Source organism: Gobio gobio, assembly GCF_949357685.1.
Source record: "Gobio gobio genome assembly, chromosome: 10".
Lineage (NCBI taxonomy): Eukaryota > Metazoa > Chordata > Actinopteri > Cypriniformes > Gobionidae > Gobio > Gobio gobio.
The window spans coordinates 36275556-36295180 of record NC_137116.1 but is presented as its reverse complement, the minus strand read 5'-3'; the positions used below and the strand labels follow the sequence as shown (position 1 = coordinate 36295180).

Genomic DNA, 19625 nt, shown 5'->3' with positions numbered 1-19625 from the left:
GAACTGAAAAAAGACTTCTGTTTTCATTTGTACATCCAAACACTGAGAAACTGCCAGCGTTCACTCGTTCACAAGCCATGATCAATATAGCGCTTGCATGGGCGTGCCAGATTCTCTGGGCGGAGGAAAGGGAGGTAACCATTCCTGTGTGGACGTCAAAACAGGAGACTTCAGGATTGGCTCGTCTGGCCTGTCATTTTCTCAAAGGCAGAGAAAGACAGCCAGAACTCGGGTTTTACACCGATCAACATTTCTATCCACTTGGGGACAATATTCAGGCTAGGGGAACTCATATTAATGTTGAAATACCTCATAAAATGAAAATTTCATGCCATGGGACCTTTAAAAAGCACTAAAGCATGTCAGTGCTGCTTGCTGATAAATTTCACAGTATTTTAACATCATTTTCACAATTTTAAGCAGTAAAATAATGATGGCAAACTAGCGCAAAAGATTCCTTGATGGTGTACAGGATTTTAACATTTACAATTTTACAATATTATTGCTTAAATAACAGGTTATTTTTCACCAAAAACAATTCTTGGGAACAGCACCTGGGAAATAATGGAGTGCTTGCTGACACTTCTTCACTTCCCAATATCAAATATGTTAAATGAATGAATTGGACACTAAATAGAATAAATTATTATTATAAAACATTGTACATTAATGTACACTATTGTAATGTTGCTGTGGGACAATGTGAGAGACACCTATCAAATTCAATACATTATTGTAAATATTATCAGTAGGCCTACTATAGTGTAAATATTGTGTAAATATTATCAGTACTATACTACTCCTTTGGTAGTGGAGCATTATCACCTGGGTTTTTAGCCACTAATTTTGTGGCAGCATGTGATGATGTGAGGTGCTTTATTAGATTAGAATTACTTACCACCGACGTGGAGAGACTCTTTCTTCCTGGGCTTAAGTTGCACTTTACATAAACATTCTTACCTTTCACCTCAACGAGGGAAAAGTAGCGCTTATACTTTCAGTTTGCGAAAGCTACCTTTGAAGTCGTTGGACTTGGTGTGTGTGTGTGACTGTGCATATGCGTGTGTGTCATAGATGTGTGTGTGTGTGTGTGTGAACTCAACCTGTCAACCTCAACCTTGTCTCCCACCCACCAATCATCATCAGTTATGTGTACCACAACAACACCCATTGAATGCACGCCCGCGGACACACACACACACACACACACACACACACACACCAATCAACCAACCAGAGAAAGAAAAACGTTGCAGGTCCGACTGACAGAGAGCCTGTTCGGATGAAAACCACTTCAGTGAGCTCAATTATAGTAACGCTGCGTTTTTTTTCTCAGTAACGCTAAGGCCATTGTAACGGGAGAAACATTAATTCGTTTGATTAGCTACTCGTAACTGAAAAAAATAATTCCGTTAGTAACGCTGTTTATCTATAACGCTGTTATTCCCATCACTGGTCTTTTGGTATAGTGTTAATACTAAAACAATGGTTTATTAAAGGTTTAACAACAAGCATTCATGTCCTGGCAAGTGTGTGACAATATAACATGGGGATCTTACTTTGCGCTGGTGAAAGGAAAGGGGTTTCGTCTCCTGTAGTCTTTTCTTTCTGGATTTTTTCACCACCCTTAACTTGTCCTCATCCACAAATGACACACAAAGGAAGCACTGCAACAGACACATTCGTACAAAATAGATTCATACATACAGAATCCCAGTTAAAGCTTGCTGGAGTCAGTGTTTTTAATGTGTGTTCACCTCTTCTCTGTCCTGAATGACCTCAAACTTCCTCTCAGTGTAGGTCTGCTTTGCCTCTTTGGAGTAACAGCCGGTCCCAATAAGCCAGTCCAAGAATACTGTTGTCTAAAGAAAACTCAATGGTAAATATTTAATTACTTCAAACTCCTTTTGCTCCAACTGAGGGCTTGAGGGTCACTCACGAGAGCATAATACGAGAGCGTGGATCCAATGTAGATGATTAGCTGAACGATGCTGAACTTTCCAGCCTGTGAAGAATATAGAGAACTCTTTATGTGTCTTAAAATATAAAGCAAACATGCAAAGTTATGACAGGATAATATGACCTCACCTTCCCAAACACCATCACATCAAACCTAATGCCATACATTTTAAGGAGCGTTCTCTGCTCCACACCGTTCACTGTAGAGTATTTTGCAGTCCTACAAAATAATTATATCTTTAGGAAAGGACTGTGTAAGAGTTCATACTTTTCAGTATGATTTTCAGTTGTTCACACCTGAAGTTGAACCCAGGGAACAGGGTTTGGTTGCTTTCTTTTTTGTCCATGCGACGGAATGAGTATTTGGGCAGACAGCTGTAAGAGAAGTGGTTCAGGTCACAGTCCCAGTTGATCTGGATCCCAATCACACCACCCTGTGAAGCAGATACTACCAGCAATGAAAAATGGAAAAGGCTATACTGGCATGCTCTATAACTAAATCACACAAATACACTACTGTTCATAAGTTTGGGGTTAGCAAGTATTTTTGGTAACACTTTCTAATGAATTATAACTCAATTTATACTTATTTATAATTAAGTATTACTATTTTATAAGCATATTTATAAAGGCTCATTACGACCTGCACTACACTATAAATAACAGTTACAATTGCATTTATATTAATTTTATAATTACTTTTAGGTCATGTATTTGCTTTTTCAATGTGCATGCTCATAATCCATTATACACTGATTTATAAGTATTAATTAGTGTAGTGGAAATTAAATTAGCTTTATGCATATTGTATTTACTTTATATTATGTATGTGTTTGCAACTTTGCATAACAACTGACAACTGATCTTAGTGGAAAATGACGTGTGCTACGTGTGTGCTAGCTCATGTGTAACAAACAAAAATTGTGTTTGCAACAAAAGGTGCTACATGTTCACATCCTGCTGTTTCTTAGAAGAGGCTCCTCTATTAATGAGAGATGGCCGTTGCCTCCTTTTGCGGTATTCCACTTAAGCATAACAGGAAAACAGCAGGGTGATGTATATATAACAACTTACAGTGTTTCCCACAGATTAGAACACTGTAAAAAATGTATAATCTTCCCAACTCAAAATTTTCTAGTGACTGGTCACATCTAAATTTTTCAATTGGCCAAATTGAATTTCTGTGAATTGAATTTTATCAATTGTGGCAACAGTCTGTTAACATGGGCTCAATTAGAAATAATATGTTGAGCCAATGGAAAAATTTAATTTACCAACACTGTAAAAAATGTCAGGCCTCTCCAATTTAACATTTTCTAGACCGATCACATATAAATTTTTCAATTTGGCCAACTAAAAAATGTAGATGTGATCGCTCACTAGAAAATTTTGAATTGGAGAAATGTTTTACAGTGAAACTGTGAGGTTGGTCCAATTAAATATTTTAAATTGTAGTAACAATTGTTTATTTCTCACTGTCCCAAAAGACAAAAATGACTAAAAACAGAAATATATTAAGCAAAATACAGAACACAGACAACAGGGTTGACATTTTATCACATTACTTTATTAACAAGTAAATTCCAACACAGGATATTTGGTGAAAATACCTTATTTTCAATAAGGAAAACTCTGAATATTCAAGAAATCTCAGTAAGGGCTGCATGACGGGATGTCTTAAAGTGGTGAAGAAAACCCATGCAAGCTAAAAACCTGCAAATAAAAATAAACTAACTAACATTAATGGCAAAGTTTCCCTGCATCACATCTGGCAAATGACAGAACAGAAGTTACTTCATTATATAATGAGGATGAGACGAATGGATGAATAAGAAAATCGAGCTTGACGTGTTTGATATTAAAAGGCAATAACTCAAGCCCTGAAAGAGGTCGACGCATGCCGCATATATCACACAAATGACTTAATTTACTTATTACCTATCATTTTAGACAAATAAGACATGAGGAAAATAAAATATTGGCTACCCTTAGAGAAAACGAGAACACACGCATGAAACCAATGAATGCATGAACTCGTGATTCTACAAAATGTCTTTTAAAGCTACACTGTGTAACTTTTTTTTGTCTATTCTTAGTTAAAAACACTTAGTTCTTTCAAAAATATATGTGCTCATTAATGTATATTTACTTCTTTCAAGTAATAAAGTATTCCCGTAAGTTTATAATATGCCATTGAAAATACATAAGGTAATGGGATCTAACAGTAGTCGCCATGTTGCCCCTCCATCTTGAAAGTACATTAGCCAAAGAGGGACATACCCGTAAATTCAAGCTTCGCCTTTCGCGTTTTAACCGGTTTTAATACTGATGGCACTGTACAAAATTCTCTGCCTCACGCATGTGCGCGTCAACTTGTTCAGACTTGTCTGGTGCATGTGCAGAGAGTTTTCATCTCAGCAGCGTCCAGTAACAGAGTTATACGGAGTTTTCCTGGCTTGTTTATTCCTCAAAAGTCTGTTTTTCCTTGTGTGGTATTTCTGTGCGTTAACTCCGTAAGTAATAATAGTTATTGTCATTGTAGATGTGTTTCAGAGTGTGTCATCGCGTAATTCAGTTGATGTCACCTCAGAAGTATTTTTGTGTCAACAATGTTTATTCGTTTTTAGAAAATATTTGCTTGTAATGTATGTTGATGGAAATATGTATCAGGTCTGATCGGCATATTAACAATTGTTATACAGAGCGCACTGACTGTCTGCAGTGCTAATGTTAAATCGGCGCACACACTTTTGTAACCGGACACCGCTTGTTAGCAGCAGCAGCGGCAGCTCCGCTCCTTTTAATGCAGCTGCATTTAGCGCCTATATATGGTACAATAAGCTCTGGTTTACGGTTACATTATACAAATGTAACTTATAAGTATAGTTATACAGTTCTTAACTGTGTATGTATATTTACCATCCTTATTTGTTCTCTCACAGAAACCACATTTATGTACATATCCATGCAAACCTGTTTATGCCTTGCAATTGGATGACTGAATAAATATTACTATCATCAAAGTTCACTCTGGATTAGCTGCAGTTTTTTCTAGCCGAATAATTAGGCCAGTTGATTTCCAACCATCCCACTGCGCACAGAATATCCCACAGGCACCGTGTCGAATGTGGACGAGGTCGAACTGGAAGCCATGTTAATCTTGGACTAAATCGGCCACCGTAGGAGTTGAAACGAAATCGGAATTGAGAGGAACAGAAACTTAAATTCCCTGGATGGTCATATACCTTTTCACCACTAGATGGGGGAAAATATCACACAGTGTAGCTTTAAACTTCATACCGGGTCATAAAGCAAAACTCTGTAGAATAAATTCAGTGCTAAATACTCACCAACGTCTTTGTGAGATGAATATCTCTCTATTCTCTTGGGAATGTCTGTTTCGGTCTTCAGCACCTGCTGGTTCGGCTCCGCTCGCGCTGCCGCTCCCGCGCCCCGCATTTGAAATCTCCACACGTTCGGTTTTTGTCAAGCGCATTTTGCGCATGCGTATACCGTTTTTCGGACGTAGGAATTTTTCACTTCGACTTCATAGATTGACTGAGCACAATTAAATATGTTCGGTGAATATACAATTTTAATTTTGAGTTAAGACCTTAAGCTATGATTAGTATATCGTCGCTGTCCAATGAAAACCACGTATGTCCATTTTGCCGATTTTGAGATTTTTCAACGGATTGAATGTCCAGGTTAATTTCCGTATACAGTATGCTTCACATATCTAAATGGCCAATGAAAAGTTGTGAAATCATGTCATCTGATTTTCACGTATATCCATTTGGTGTCAAAGCTGTCAATCAAGCCGCGTATCTCCCCGCCCTGTGGAAGCGTCTCGCCGGTCTCGTGAAGTTTCATCGAAGCTCAGCACTGGATAGCCGAAAGTACGACATTGAAGCTCTCCACAGTTTAGTTCTAATCTAGTTCTTCACAGATTAGTTTGCTTGCTAGTATGTAAATAAACTCGGTCTCATTGATAAGATTCAGAGGTGTCAAAAGTATTCACATTCATTACTCAAGTAGAAGTATAGATACTAGGGTTTAAAAATACTTCTGTAGAAGTTGAAGTATCAACTCAAGCTTATTACTCAAGTAAAAGTGTAAAAGTACTGGTTTCAAAACTACTTAAAGTATAAAAGTAAAAGTAATGTAAGGGGAAAAAATGCTATTAAAGGGGTAGTTCACCCAAAAATGAAAATTCTGTCATCTTTTACTCACCCTCAAGTTGTTCCAAACCTGTATGAGTTTCTTTGTTCAGATTGAAGAATGTTTGTAACCAAGCAGATTATATGCAACCATTGACTGCCATAGTATTTTCCCCTACTATGGCAGTCAATGGTTGCTCTATCTGCTTGGTTACAAACATTCTTCAAAATATCTTCAGCACAAAGAAACTCATACAGGTTTGGAACAACTTGAGGGTGAGTAAATGATGACAGAATTTTCATTTTTGGGTGAAGTATCCCTTTAAGGACAAAAGATTAGGCCGCGCCACAGTGCATACCCCACCTCCTCAAAAAAACATTTTTCTAAAGGCCATAATGACTATAATGTTATATTAAAAAGTTAATGTTGAACATTTTTAGATGCACGTGGCTACGCTTTTCAGCCGCAAATATTCCCATTGAAAATGAACGCATTTTAGGACAATGCAAATACATTAAAGAACCATATGTGTACAACTGAGCATTAACGTGTTTCATGGAGCGGAAGATTTGATGACTAGTTGCCTATAAATATTGTAAAGATGCAAAAAGTCAAAAATCAGAGGCATGTTATCAATAACCATTTTTTGAATGTGTGATTAGTGTGGTCAGATTTGGTAGACGATTTCCAGCCCAAAAACCTCACCAAATGTACATTTATATTTTTTAAAAATGGTTATTGATAACATGCCTGGTTATTGATAACAATTTTGACTTTTTGCACCTTTACAATACTTATAGGCAACTGGTCACTCCAAGAAAAAAGCCCAAAACTTTAACTGCCAAAATAATATGATATTATTTTATTGCCATACCAATCAATGTTGATAAGTAAGTTACCATTTTATTTCCTTAAAACATAACATTGATGAAAAAAAAAAAAAAAAAAAATCAGAGTAAAACGGATCAAATATGACTATATGTCCAGGTAGAAACTGTCAAAGCGGCTATAGCCTACCTCAGAAAAACACATACATAATTTTCAATGTCAACAATAAAAAGCTAATTTATGTGCAAAAAGTGCCCAATATAGAGATTGGAAAAAGCAATGTAATAAACAGGCATTTCACACGTTAATGCACACACCACTGCCAAAATGCATAATTCATTGATACTGTACAATAATCCGTCAACAAATAAATAACAATGCGCTTACCTTTGTGTTACACTTTGCTTTGACAAAACTACAGTATGTCTTTCGTGAAGTACATTGCACATGCACTTAGCACAGTCAAAACGGATTAATCGTTGATTTTAACATCTTTCAGCAGCTGTCGGGGTTGCTAGTTGCAGTCAGATGTCCTAAGTGTGTATATGACGATGGACAGGAGTCACGGTTATTTTTATAAAGAGTCTTCGAGTCACAGGTGTAATTCACGTTTGAGAGTTGAGTCACTCTCCCACTCTTTACTGTAGATACAACTTACTGTATATTTATGCCACTGGCATATCGATCACTGGAATATACAGCTAAAGTTATCGCGCTAAAAACCCGGCTAAAGTCATGAATGAGCTCGTCTGCCTGCTGATCGCTGATTGGCTGAAAGTGCGTGCTCGCTCGTCGGCGAGAACCCGCCCTATCTGGCAGCATGGTGTGTGATTTGTGCAGGTGCAGGCTCGATTGATCGCCTACAACCCAATAGGGTGTCGGAATGGTTTGAGTATATCCTTCTCATCCAACCACAATCAAATTCACTCTGTCCGGATGGCGCGATTTATCTCGATAGTTGTTTTTTATGACAAGCTGGAATGAAAACATGCCGAAATGGAATAGGAGTAACGAGACTATTTTTAAAATGTAAGGAGTAGAAAGTACAGATAATTGCTTGAAAATGTAAGGAGTAGAAGTAAAAAGTAGGCTGAAAAATAATTACTCCAGTAAAGTATAGATACTCAAAATTTCTACTCAAGTAAGGTAACGAAGTATTTGTACTTCGTTACTTGACACCTCTGATAAGATTCAAACTTTTTTTTTCTTAGTCAAACTTATCAAATTATAGCCTGTAATGCTACTGTCATGATTGTCACTAGAACATGCCTCTCTCATACTGCTATCACCGCTTGCCAGAGGCTGAGAATGTCCAGCACGTATTCCTCTGTCAATATGAAACGCGACTTGGCCATTCTAATTAATGATTGGAAGAACGTGTATCGACCACCGTTACTGTAAAATATGCACGTATGTCCATTTAAACTCAATTTTGGTCAAATGTGGATTATATCATTACACTGGCAAGAATATGGTTACATGTAAAGATGCCGTACCAAGTATGAAAACGCTACATTAAACTGCTTTTGAAATACGGTGTTGTTTTCACTTCCTGAAACGTAACCGTTTTGGACATACGTGAGTTTCAACGGGCAGCGACGATATCCTCTATGTATATCCTCAACGCTCTGACAGGACAGAGCAAATTAGCATCTTCTTCATCTAACGATGATGAAAGTGCTGAAAGTGAAATGACCTGTGCTCTGAACGGAGTTGAAAGCACTTTAGGTACATATCCATGTCTTGGTTTGAGGACGACTTTGGAGTCGTTTGGCCGAAATTCCAGACAAGAGGCGCTCACTGAGAGCGCGTGCAGATCACCCACTTGCTTAACTGACGCGATCGCTAACAGAAAAGCGGTCTTTAGTGACAGGAGCTTTAAGCTCACTGAATGCAGAGGCTGTATGATGTAGAGCTCTTCATGGCATTCAGGACCGTGGACAGGTCCCATATAGGGACTGAAGGGGGGCGAGGTGGGTGAAGCCTTCTAGCCCCTTTAAGGAAGCGAACAATAAGATCGTTCTTTCCCAGTGACAGTCCGTTCACTTGAATGTGATACGCTGCTATAGCGGCCACATAAACTTTGAGTGTGGAGGGGGAGCGACCCGCGTCCAGAAGCTCTTGTAAAAAAGTGAGCACTTCTGACACTTCACAATTATGTGGGGTCAGACTTCGTGCTTTACACCAGTCCGAAAAGACTGACCATTTGCCTGAATAGAGCCGCCTGGTCGCGGGGGCTCTAGCTTCAGTTATAGTATTCAATACATTTTCAGAGAGGTTCTCATGTACCCGTTGGTGGGCCAGACATGAAGCGCCCATAGATCGGGACGGGGATGCCAGATCTGCCGTTCCGCCTGCATGAGGAGGTCTCCCCTCAGTGGGATCGGCCACGGAGCTGTATCTGACATCTGACTCAGTAGTGAGAACCAAGGTTGACTTCTCCATAGCGGGGCTTTTAAAAGCACAGAGCATTTGCTCTCCCTGATCCTCTCTATGACCTGAGGTAATATTGAGATTGGGGGAAAAGCATAAAGAGGAAGGTTGGGCCATTTGTGGGCCAACGCATCCTTGTGCTTGGAGAAATATATTCGGCATTGAGCATTGTCTTGTGAGGCGAAAAGATCTACTTTTGCCTCTCCAAACCTGCCCCAAACTGTCTGAATCGTATGTGGGTGAAGAGACCACTCTGCTGGGGACACTTTGTCCCTGGACAGCATGTCCGGACCCAAATTCAGAATGCCTGGCACATGAGTCGCTCTCAGCGAGCTCAGGTTGTGCTCTGCCCATATTAGGACTTTTTCCGCCATTGCGTGCAGATCGATAGATTTCAGACCGCCCTGGCGATTTATATAGGCTACCACCGACCTGCTGTCCGTTCGGACCAGGGCATGGTGGTGCTTTATGTACGGAAGGAAAGCTCTTAGCGATAGCATGACCGCTTTCATCTCTAGACAGTTTATGTGAAGGCTCCTCTCTGAGTCTGACCAGAGACCGGAGACTGGCCTGCACTCGTGAAGGGCTCCCCAACCTAGGTTGGATGCATCTGTTGAGATAACTTTCCAATTCGTAACAGTGCCCAAACTCACGCCCGTCTGGTACCAGACAGGATTTTTCCAAGGGGCCAGAGCCAACACAAAGCTGTGGTCTACCTTGATTTGCATTCGGCCTGAGAGCCATGCGTGAGCTGGAACGCGGCAATTCAGCCAGCGCTGTAGGGGGCGCATGTGTAACAGACCTAGTCTGAGAACTGGCACTGCCGAGGCCATGAGACCCAACATCCTCTGAAAGTGTTTGAGAGGAGTGAGTGCACCGGACCTGAGGGAAACCGCTCGGTTCTGAACAGAGAGCGCGCGCTGTGACATCAGTCGCACGTTCATCTGCAGTGAGTCCAATACTGTTCCCAGAAACGAAACTTTCTGTGTGGGAGACAATGAACTCTTTGCCACGTTGAGGCAAAGCGGGGTTAGTGCCGCTTCCATGCACTTCGTAAACGTGCAGGGAGCCAGAGATAGACCAGAGGGTAACACCCTGTTTTGGTAAACTTTCCCCTCGAAGGCGAATCTCAAAAATGGCCTGCGATGGGGGGCTATTTGAATGTGGAAAAAGGCATCCTCTAGATCCACAGTGAAAAACCAATCTCCCGGGCGAATGCGCGTGAGGGTTTGTTTTATTTTCAACATTTTGAACGGGCGCTTCATAAGGGCCTGTTCAGATGTCTGAGATCTAGAATGGCCTGAGACCACCACCCTTCTTTTGGCACAAGGAAGTAGCGACTGTAAAAGCCTGACTCGCTCTGTGAGGGGTGCACGGTTTCCACCGCTCCCTTTATTTAACAGTTTTGATATTTCGGTTCGAAGCACGTGACTCATGCCGCTTCTCACCGATGTCTCTACCACAGTGCGAAAGCACGGTGGTCTGTGAGCGAACTGTAGCGAGTAACCTTGTTATCGAAGCCAAGGGTTGAATTAATTTGTGGGGTGGGTCACTGAGTAACAGGTACCTGTTAGCCCGGTTGCATTTGGCTAGTGGCACTGTGAGAGGCGGCATGCATTGAATGGTGACGCAACGGCAGCGACGATATCCTCTATGTATATCCTCAACGCTCTGACAGGACAGAGCAAATTAGCATCTTCTTCATCTAACGATGATGAAAGTGCTGAAAGTGAAATGACCTGTGCTCTGAACGGAGTTGAAAGCACTTTAGGTACATATCCATGTCTTGGTTTGAGGACGACTTTGGAGTCGTTTGGCCGAAATTCCAGACAAGAGGCGCTCACTGAGAGCGCGTGCAGATCACCCACTTGCTTAACTGACGCGATCGCTAACAGAAAAGCGGTCTTTAGTGACAGGAGCTTTAAGCTCACTGAATGCAGAGGCTGTATGATGTAGAGCTCTTCATGGCATTCAGGACCGTGGACAGGTCCCATATAGGGACTGAAGGGGGGCGAGGTGGGTGAAGCCTTCTAGCCCCTTTAAGGAAGCGAACAATAAGATCGTTCTTTCCCAGTGACAGTCCGTTCACTTGAATGTGATACGCTGCTATAGCGGCCACATAAACTTTGAGTGTGGAGGGGGAGCGACCCGCGTCCAGAAGCTCTTGTAAAAAAGTGAGCACTTCTGACACTTCACAATTATGTGGGGTCAGACTTCGTGCTTTACACCAGTCCGAAAAGACTGACCATTTGCCTGAATAGAGCCGCCTGGTCGCGGGGGCTCTAGCTTCAGTTATAGTATTCAATACATTTTCAGAGAGGTTCTCATGTACCCGTTGGTGGGCCAGACATGAAGCGCCCATAGATCGGGACGGGGATGCCAGATCTGCCGTTCCGCCTGCATGAGGAGGTCTCCCCTCAGTGGGATCGGCCACGGAGCTGTATCTGACATCTGACTCAGTAGTGAGAACCAAGGTTGACTTCTCCATAGCGGGGCTTTTAAAAGCACAGAGCATTTGCTCTCCCTGATCCTCTCTATGACCTGAGGTAATATTGAGATTGGGGGAAAAGCATAAAGAGGAAGGTTGGGCCATTTGTGGGCCAACGCATTCTTGTGCTTGGAGAAATATATTCGGCATTGAGCATTGTCTTGTGAGGCGAAAAGATCTACTTTTGCCTCTCCAAACCTGCCCCAAACTGTCTGAATCGTATGTGGGTGAAGAGACCACTCTGCTGGGGACACTTTGTCCCTGGACAGCATGTCCGGACCCAAATTCAGAATGCCTGGCACATGAGTCGCTCTCAGCGAGCTCAGGTTGTGCTCTGCCCATATTAGGACTTTTTCCGCCATTGCGTGCAGATCGATAGATTTCAGACCGCCCTGGCGATTTATATAGGCTACCACCGACCTGCTGTCCGTTCGGACCAGGGCATGGTGGTGCTTTATGTACGGAAGGAAAGCTCTTAGCGATAGCATGACCGCTTTCATCTCTAGACAGTTTATGTGAAGGCTCCTCTCTGAGTCTGACCAGAGACCGGAGACTGGCCTGCACTCGTGAAGGGCTCCCCAACCTAGGTTGGATGCATCTGTTGAGATAACTTTCCAATTCGTAACAGTGCCCAAACTCACGCCCGTCTGGTACCAGACAGGATTTTTCCAAGGGGCCAGAGCCAACACAAAGCTGTGGTCTACCTTGATTTGCATTCGGCCTGAGAGCCATGCGTGAGCTGGAACGCGGCAATTCAGCCAGCGCTGTAGGGGGCGCATGTGTAACAGACCTAGTCTGAGAACTGGCACTGCCGAGGCCATGAGACCCAACATCCTCTGAAAGTGTTTGAGAGGAGTGAGTGCACCGGACCTGAGGGAAACCGCTCGGTTCTGAACAGAGAGCGCGCGCTGTGACATCAGTCGCACGTTCATCTGCAGTGAGTCCAATACTGTTCCCAGAAACGAAACTTTCTGTGTGGGAGACAATGAACTCTTTGCCACGTTGAGGCAAAGCGGGGTTAGTGCCGCTTCCATGCACTTCGTAAACGTGCAGGGAGCCAGAGATAGACCAGAGGGTAACACCCTGTTTTGGTAAACTTTCCCCTCGAAGGCGAATCTCAAAAATGGCCTGCGATGGGGGGCTATTTGAATGTGGAAAAAGGCATCCTCTAGATCCACAGTGAAAAACCAATCTCCCGGGCGAATGCGCGTGAGGGTTTGTTTTATTTTCAACATTTTGAACGGGCGCTTCATAAGGGCCTGTTCAGATGTCTGAGATCTAGAATGGCCTGAGACCACCACCCTTCTTTTGGCACAAGGAAGTAGCGACTGTAAAAGCCTGACTCGCTCTGTGAGGGGTGCACGGTTTCCACCGCTCCCTTTATTTAACAGTTTTGATATTTCGGTTCGAAGCACGTGACTCATGCCGCTTCTCACCGATGTCTCTACCACAGTGCGAAAGCACGGTGGTCTGTGAGCGAACTGTAGCGAGTAACCTTGTTATCGAAGCCAAGGGTTGAATTAATTTGTGGGGCGGGTCACTGAGTAACAGGTACCTGTTAGCCCGGTTGCATTTGGCTAGTGGCACTGTGAGAGGCGGCATGCATTGAATGGTGACGCACGCCTTATTTGGGTCGCCGTGGAAGTGCCGCTTACCAAGGGGATTGTGTTTGTGTACAGGAGAGCACGTTGCTCACAGGCTCGTAGACTGTGGAAGCAATGTTCCCAGCCGCCTGAGTGCAGGGGGCCGGAGAACGCAGAATAGCGGCGAACGCTTTAATTGTGTCGCCAGGGAAATGGTGCATGTGTACAGGCGAGCGCGTTTGTTTGCAGGCTCGTCGATTGTGGGAATAATGTTTCCAGCCGCCTGAGTGCAGGGAGCTGGGGAACATAGGGAAGTGCTTGAGTGTAGGGGTACAACTTTGATGTTGGCACACTGCCTACAGATGAACTCGTAACACTGTGTTTGGATAGTGTTACTGTAAAGTGGACGCATTCTTGCGGATTAGTCCACGTGCACGTTAGCGGCAGGGCTAATGGATAGCGCGTGCTCTGCAGGCGCGGGTCTGCCTAGCCACTAGAAAGGCTCTGAATCATTGTAAATAATGTGTGGTGGCGCGCACTCTATAATGGGCGCCACTACATTAGAGTACTCGCGCCGTACGCCAGCGAGCGAATTCACAGAGGTAAACGCATAACAGCATTAATGTGCAACCGAGCATGTTTGACCACAGGCTCGTCGATTGTGGGAATAATGTTTCCAGCCGCCTGAGTGCAGGGAGCTGGGGAACATAGGGAAGTGCTTGAGTGTAGGGGTACAACTTTGATGTTGGCACACTGCCTACAGATGAACTCGTAACACTGTGTTTGGATAGTGTTACTGTAAAGTGGACGCATTCTTGCGGATTAGTCCACGTGCACGTTAGCGGCAGGGCTAATGGATAGCGCGTGCTCTGCAGGCGCGGGTCTGCCTAGCCACTAGAAAGGCTCTGAATCATTGTAAATAATGTGTGGTGGCGCGCACTCTATAATGGGCGCCACTACATTAGAGTACTCGCGCCGTGGGCCAGCGAGCGAATTCACAGAGGTAAACGCATAACAGCATTAATGTGCAACCGAGCATGTTTGACCACAGGCTAGTTATTGCAATATTACATCTCCAGTCACCTGAACTAAGGGAACTGGGAGAATATCAGGTTTATTGAGTGATTTTGTGGCACTGAATTAACAGTGCTTATGCAGGAGTGCACACTATGTAGTGGACACATTACCTACAGTGTTGAACCACTCCAGCCGCCTGAATAGGGGGACTGGGAGAAGTGATATTTGAGGGAAAAAAGGCGCAGACTTGGCAGCCATTTTATGACACCGTTATGCTCTAGACGGAGAGCGCGTGTTATGACGTAGGACACGCTCTAGTCAGCGAACGCGCGCTGTGCAGAGAGCACGGCTGTGACGTAAGCGCGTTCTTGATATATCCAGAAGCCTGAGTTTGCTTGTCTACTCTAGCATTCTCTGTCCTCGGCCATATCAGAGCGGCGGAGCGAGAGAGAAGGCAGAGTGAGGAGAGCTTAGGTTGAGTTCACTCGTGTGCAGAAGTGCACATCTTCTGTCCGTGGCGCTATCCGCGCGGTGGCAGTATAACATTCTCTGTCCGCGGCTATTTTAGAGCGGCGGAGGGGAGAGAAGAGAAGAGCTCTGTATGTCTGCGGCGTCATTAGCGTGGCGGGGATATAACATTCTCTGTCCGCGGCGCTTCTCAGCGCGACGGAACGTGAGAAAGGGAGAGCTCCGTATGTCCGCGGCGCCATTAGCACGGTGGGTATATAATGTCCTCTGTCCGCGGCCATCTTCAGAGCGGTGGAAGCGAGAGAGAGGAGTGCTCCGTATGTCCGCGGCGCCATAGAGCGGCGTGGATATAATATTCTCTGTCCGCGCCGCTTTTCAGCGCGACGGAACGAGAGAAGAGGAGCGCTCCGTATGTCCGCGGCTTTATTTGAAGCGGCGGAAGACTAATGTTCTCTGTTCGCGGCGTAAAACACACGGCGGACACGAGAGAAGAGAGGTGGAGAGCTAGTAAGCTCTTAGAAGTGGCGTTGCCAGCAACGCACACACACATACACACATATACACAGTATAAAGGATATTTTAACGCCGGATGGCACAGCTGGAACAGCAGGCTGCTGAAGGCGGAGACCAGGTTGGAATCAGGCGTCCTCAGGGCTGCACAGATTCCGCTGGTAGTGTTTCGACGGCGGGCTTCAATCGATCCAGAGCTCAGCGAAGGCAAGTCGCTGAAGAAGAATTAATCTGACTAACCTTGCGAGACAGGGTCTTATATACCCTAGGCTATGCAAATTCTGTTGCCCCTTGTGCGGGGAATTTAGAAGGACCTGATTGGTCCGTCCCGCCCCGCGGTCTCGCCATAGGTTGCTGCAGTTGCAGCGGCACAGCCAATCAGCACGCAGCTGCTTCCTGCTGAGAGCTGTGCAGCTGCACTGCGTGTATAAGGTATTTTTGGATAAAAATTTGCTTCAATATCTCGAGGAAAGGAATTCCCCCATAGCGTTTAGCAAACGCAATACGAGAGTACTCTCGAAAGGGAACCAATGTGTGGTGGCAGGCGGTTGTGCGGGGGTTTTTGGCTAGGGGGAGGAGTTTGGTGTTAGTGATTGCCAAACAGTATTAATTTAAACAGCAAATTTTGATTTCGCTTTAGTCATAGTCTTTTGACTAAAATGCCATTTAGTTTTAGTCATATTTTAGTCACCTGAATTGTTTTTAGTTTTAGTCTAGTTTTAGTCGATTAAATATCATACGATTTTAGTCGACTAAATCTACAGTAGATTTAGTCTCCTAAAATCTAGAGTTTAGTTAAATTATTATAAAAAAAAAAATTTGTGATCAACATTTTTATTGTTTTCAAATGAAGTGGGAGGGGAGGAGGGGAGGGGGGGGGGGTGTTACAGACATATCCAAAATCACAAGACAGTACATAGAATCACAGAAACATGTTAGCAGATGTTTCATAACAATGTTTGCCTAGCCGTTGACCCTGGTCCAAAAGATTATCTTAGATGAAAAAGAGTTCCAAGCTTGTACAGTCTTTGGTCGCGCCTTATTGAGTCGCGCAGTTGTATGCTCAAGGTTGACAATGTTGACAAGACTATGGATCCAGAATGATTCCATACACATATCCGGAAAGAACCAGTTTTTCAAAATTGTTTTCTTAGCAGAAGTAAACCCGGAAAATACCATTCTGAGCTGAATTTGCTTTAGATTTATACCCGAACTATCATTAAGGAGACAGAATCCAGGATTGGGAACATAAAAGATGTCAAGTATATCCGCTAAAACTGAATTTACATGCAACCAAAATTTAGAGATAACTGGACACTCCCAAAACATGTGTAAAAACGTTCCAGGAGAAGCAGTGTTACATATATGACAGTTGAGAGTAGGTTGTAGTTTCATCTGGAATCTCTTATAAGGTGTGATGTAGGCTCTGTGTATGGTTTTAAAGTGAATTAGTTGGTGAGCTAGGTTCTTAGAAGTCATGCTTAAATTGCACCATATTCTCTCCCAATCTAGGTTTATATTTAAACTTCAAATTATTATAAATTAAGCATTTATGCCTTACAATACATAACCGACTGTCACTTGAACTGACATTTTGACATAATTTTATTTTTGACATTAAAAATACATGAAAGAGCTCAATTCACTTTTTTGTTTGTTTTTTAAAAACAGCTATATAGTTTTTATAACTTTGAATTTTTGTTTTAGTCAGTAGGCTAAAGCTTTCAAATAAGTTTGTTTATTTTTATTTGTATTTAATTTCAAGTAATGAAGAGTTTTTAAATGGTTTTGGTTAACTATTATAACCCTGATACTTTATTGAATATGTGTCAAATACTGGTCTTTCCACCTGAATATGAATTAAATGGGAATTAAATTAAATACAGTTTATTGTGTAACCAAAAACGAATATATAATGCGTGACTTGTAATTATAAACAAGCTCGAAATACACCGGGACTCTTATTTTGAAATGTCTACGCCTCTGTTGCAGTTGCAGCTGTTCATTCAAGTTCAGATGAGGAGATAAAATATGCATTGTTACAACCGTCTTAAACATATTACTATATACACATCGTAAAGTAAACATTGTCATTATTCATCAGCAGTAGTTCATAAACAATTGCCTGGCATAAATGTGTGTTATTGATTGATTGAGCCGCTCTGGAGTGCTGGGGTGAGCCTGTAGAAGCAACAGCGCCGTGTTTTCCAGCGGTTAGCACGTTCAAATCTTCAAATCAAATGTGCGCATCTGTTACACAGGATATATCAGTTCTGACTGGATCTCTTCCCTAATCGTCCCTCCCTTACATTTTCGTCTCGTTTTTATTTGTTGACGAAAATGACTTTGTGAATGATTTTCGTCATAGTTTTTGTCATCCAACACTAGTTTTTATTTAGTTATCGTCACGTTTTCGTCAGTGAAAAAAGGTTGTTGACGAAAAATATTTGTCAACGAAATGAACACTGCCACAAATATTGATTTCGATCTTGATTCAGTATCAAAATTCATATGTAGGTCCACCTATAAGGGAAAATAAGTTTGCCTTTTTAGCACTATCTTAAACTTTTCTTGGGTTAAATTATATCAGCTTGCATTCGTTAATATTCACTTGTGTATGCTCATATAAGTATCATTAAAAATAGGATGTTATTAACTTTTTAAAATTTCACATTTAAAGAAATCTAGTGTTTGATCATGCACTGTAAAAAAAAAATCAGGTCTCCAATTGAACATTTTCTAGTGACCGATCACATCTAAATTTTTCAGTTGGCCAAATTGAATTTCTGTGAATTGAATTTAATTGGAATTTGATCGGTCACTAGAAATTTTTCATTTGGAGACTTGATTTTTTTACAGTGTGTCTAAATATTTATTCAAATGCAAAACCTAAAAAAAGTTAGCAGTTATGATCTGCAATACTTTTTTGAGCAACTGGACTTTTAATAAAGAGCCATACAGGCACCTAGTGCATTACAGATGGAAATTATTACAACCCCAAATCAGAAAAAGTTGGGACAGTATGGAAAACGCAAAAAAAAAAGTGATTTCTAAATTTACTTTGACTTGTATTTCATTGCAGACAATATGAACACAAAATATTTCATGTTTTGTCTGGTCAACTTCATGTCATTCGTAAATATGCATCCTTTCCTGTCATTCAGACCTGCAACACATTTCAAAAAAAGTTGGGACAGTAAAGCATTTTCCACTTTGTAATGTTGCCATTCCTTTTCACAACACTTACAAGACGTTTAGGGACTGAAGACACCAAGTGATGAAGTGTTTCAGGTGTAATTTTGTCCCATTCTTCCTGCAAACAAGTCTTAAAGTGGGCAACAGTACGGGGTCTTCGTTGTCGCATTTTGCGCTTCAAAATGCGCCACACATTTTCTATTGGAGACAGGTCGGGACTGCAGGCAGGCCAGTCAAGTACCCGTACCCTCTTCCTCCGCAGCCAGGACTTTGTAATGTGTGCAGAATGTGGTTTTGCATTGTCTTGTTGAAATATGCATGGACGTCCCTGGAAAAGATGTCTTCTTGAAGGCAGCATATTATGCTCCAAAATCTCTTTGTCCTTTTCAGCATTAATGGTGCCTTCACAGAAGTGCAAGTTACTTTTGCCAAGGGCACTGACACAACCCCATACCATGACAGACCCTGGCTTTTGGACTTGTTACTGGTAACAGTCTGGATGATCCTTTTCTTCTTTGGTCCGGAGCACACAGCGTCCATTCCTCCCAAAAAATACCTGAAATTCTGATTCATCTGACCACAGTACACGTTTCCACTGTGTGATTGTCCATCCCAGATGCCTCCGAGCCCAGAGAAGTCGATGGCGCTTCTGGACACTGTTAACATAGGGCTTCCTTTTGGCACAGTACAGTTTTAACTGGCATTTGTGGATGTAACTACGTATTGTGGTACTTGACAAAGGTTTGCCAAAGTAGTCCTGAGCCCATGTGGTGATATCGCTTATAGCTGAATGACGATTCTTGATGCAGTGCCGCCTGAGGGATCGGAGATCACGGTTGTTCAGCTTAGGCTTGCGCCCTTGTCCTATACGCAATGAAATTCCTCCAGATTCCTTGAATCTTTTAATTATGTTATGCACTGTTGAATGTGAAATATCCAAATCTCTTCCTATCTTTCTTTGAGGAACATTGTTTTTAAACATT

At 42.5% G+C, this 19625-nt stretch overlaps 1 protein-coding gene across 1 annotated transcript in view; it reads right to left on the bottom strand.

Annotated features, from left to right (window-relative positions):
* Positions 1-19625, bottom strand: part of LOC307132778 (P2X purinoceptor 4-like) — a gene marked incomplete at its 5' end in the record, with an annotated part of 88415 nt that overhangs the window by 2625 nt on the left and 66165 nt on the right. The window contains 5 exons of the mRNA XM_079827328.1: positions 1560-1667; positions 1758-1862; positions 1940-2005; positions 2089-2179; positions 2257-2393. Of these exons, the coding sequence (XP_079683454.1) occupies positions 1560-1667; positions 1758-1862; positions 1940-2005; positions 2089-2179; positions 2257-2393 (507 nt within the window). The remainder of the gene's footprint in view (positions 1-1559; positions 1668-1757; positions 1863-1939; positions 2006-2088; positions 2180-2256; positions 2394-19625) is intronic.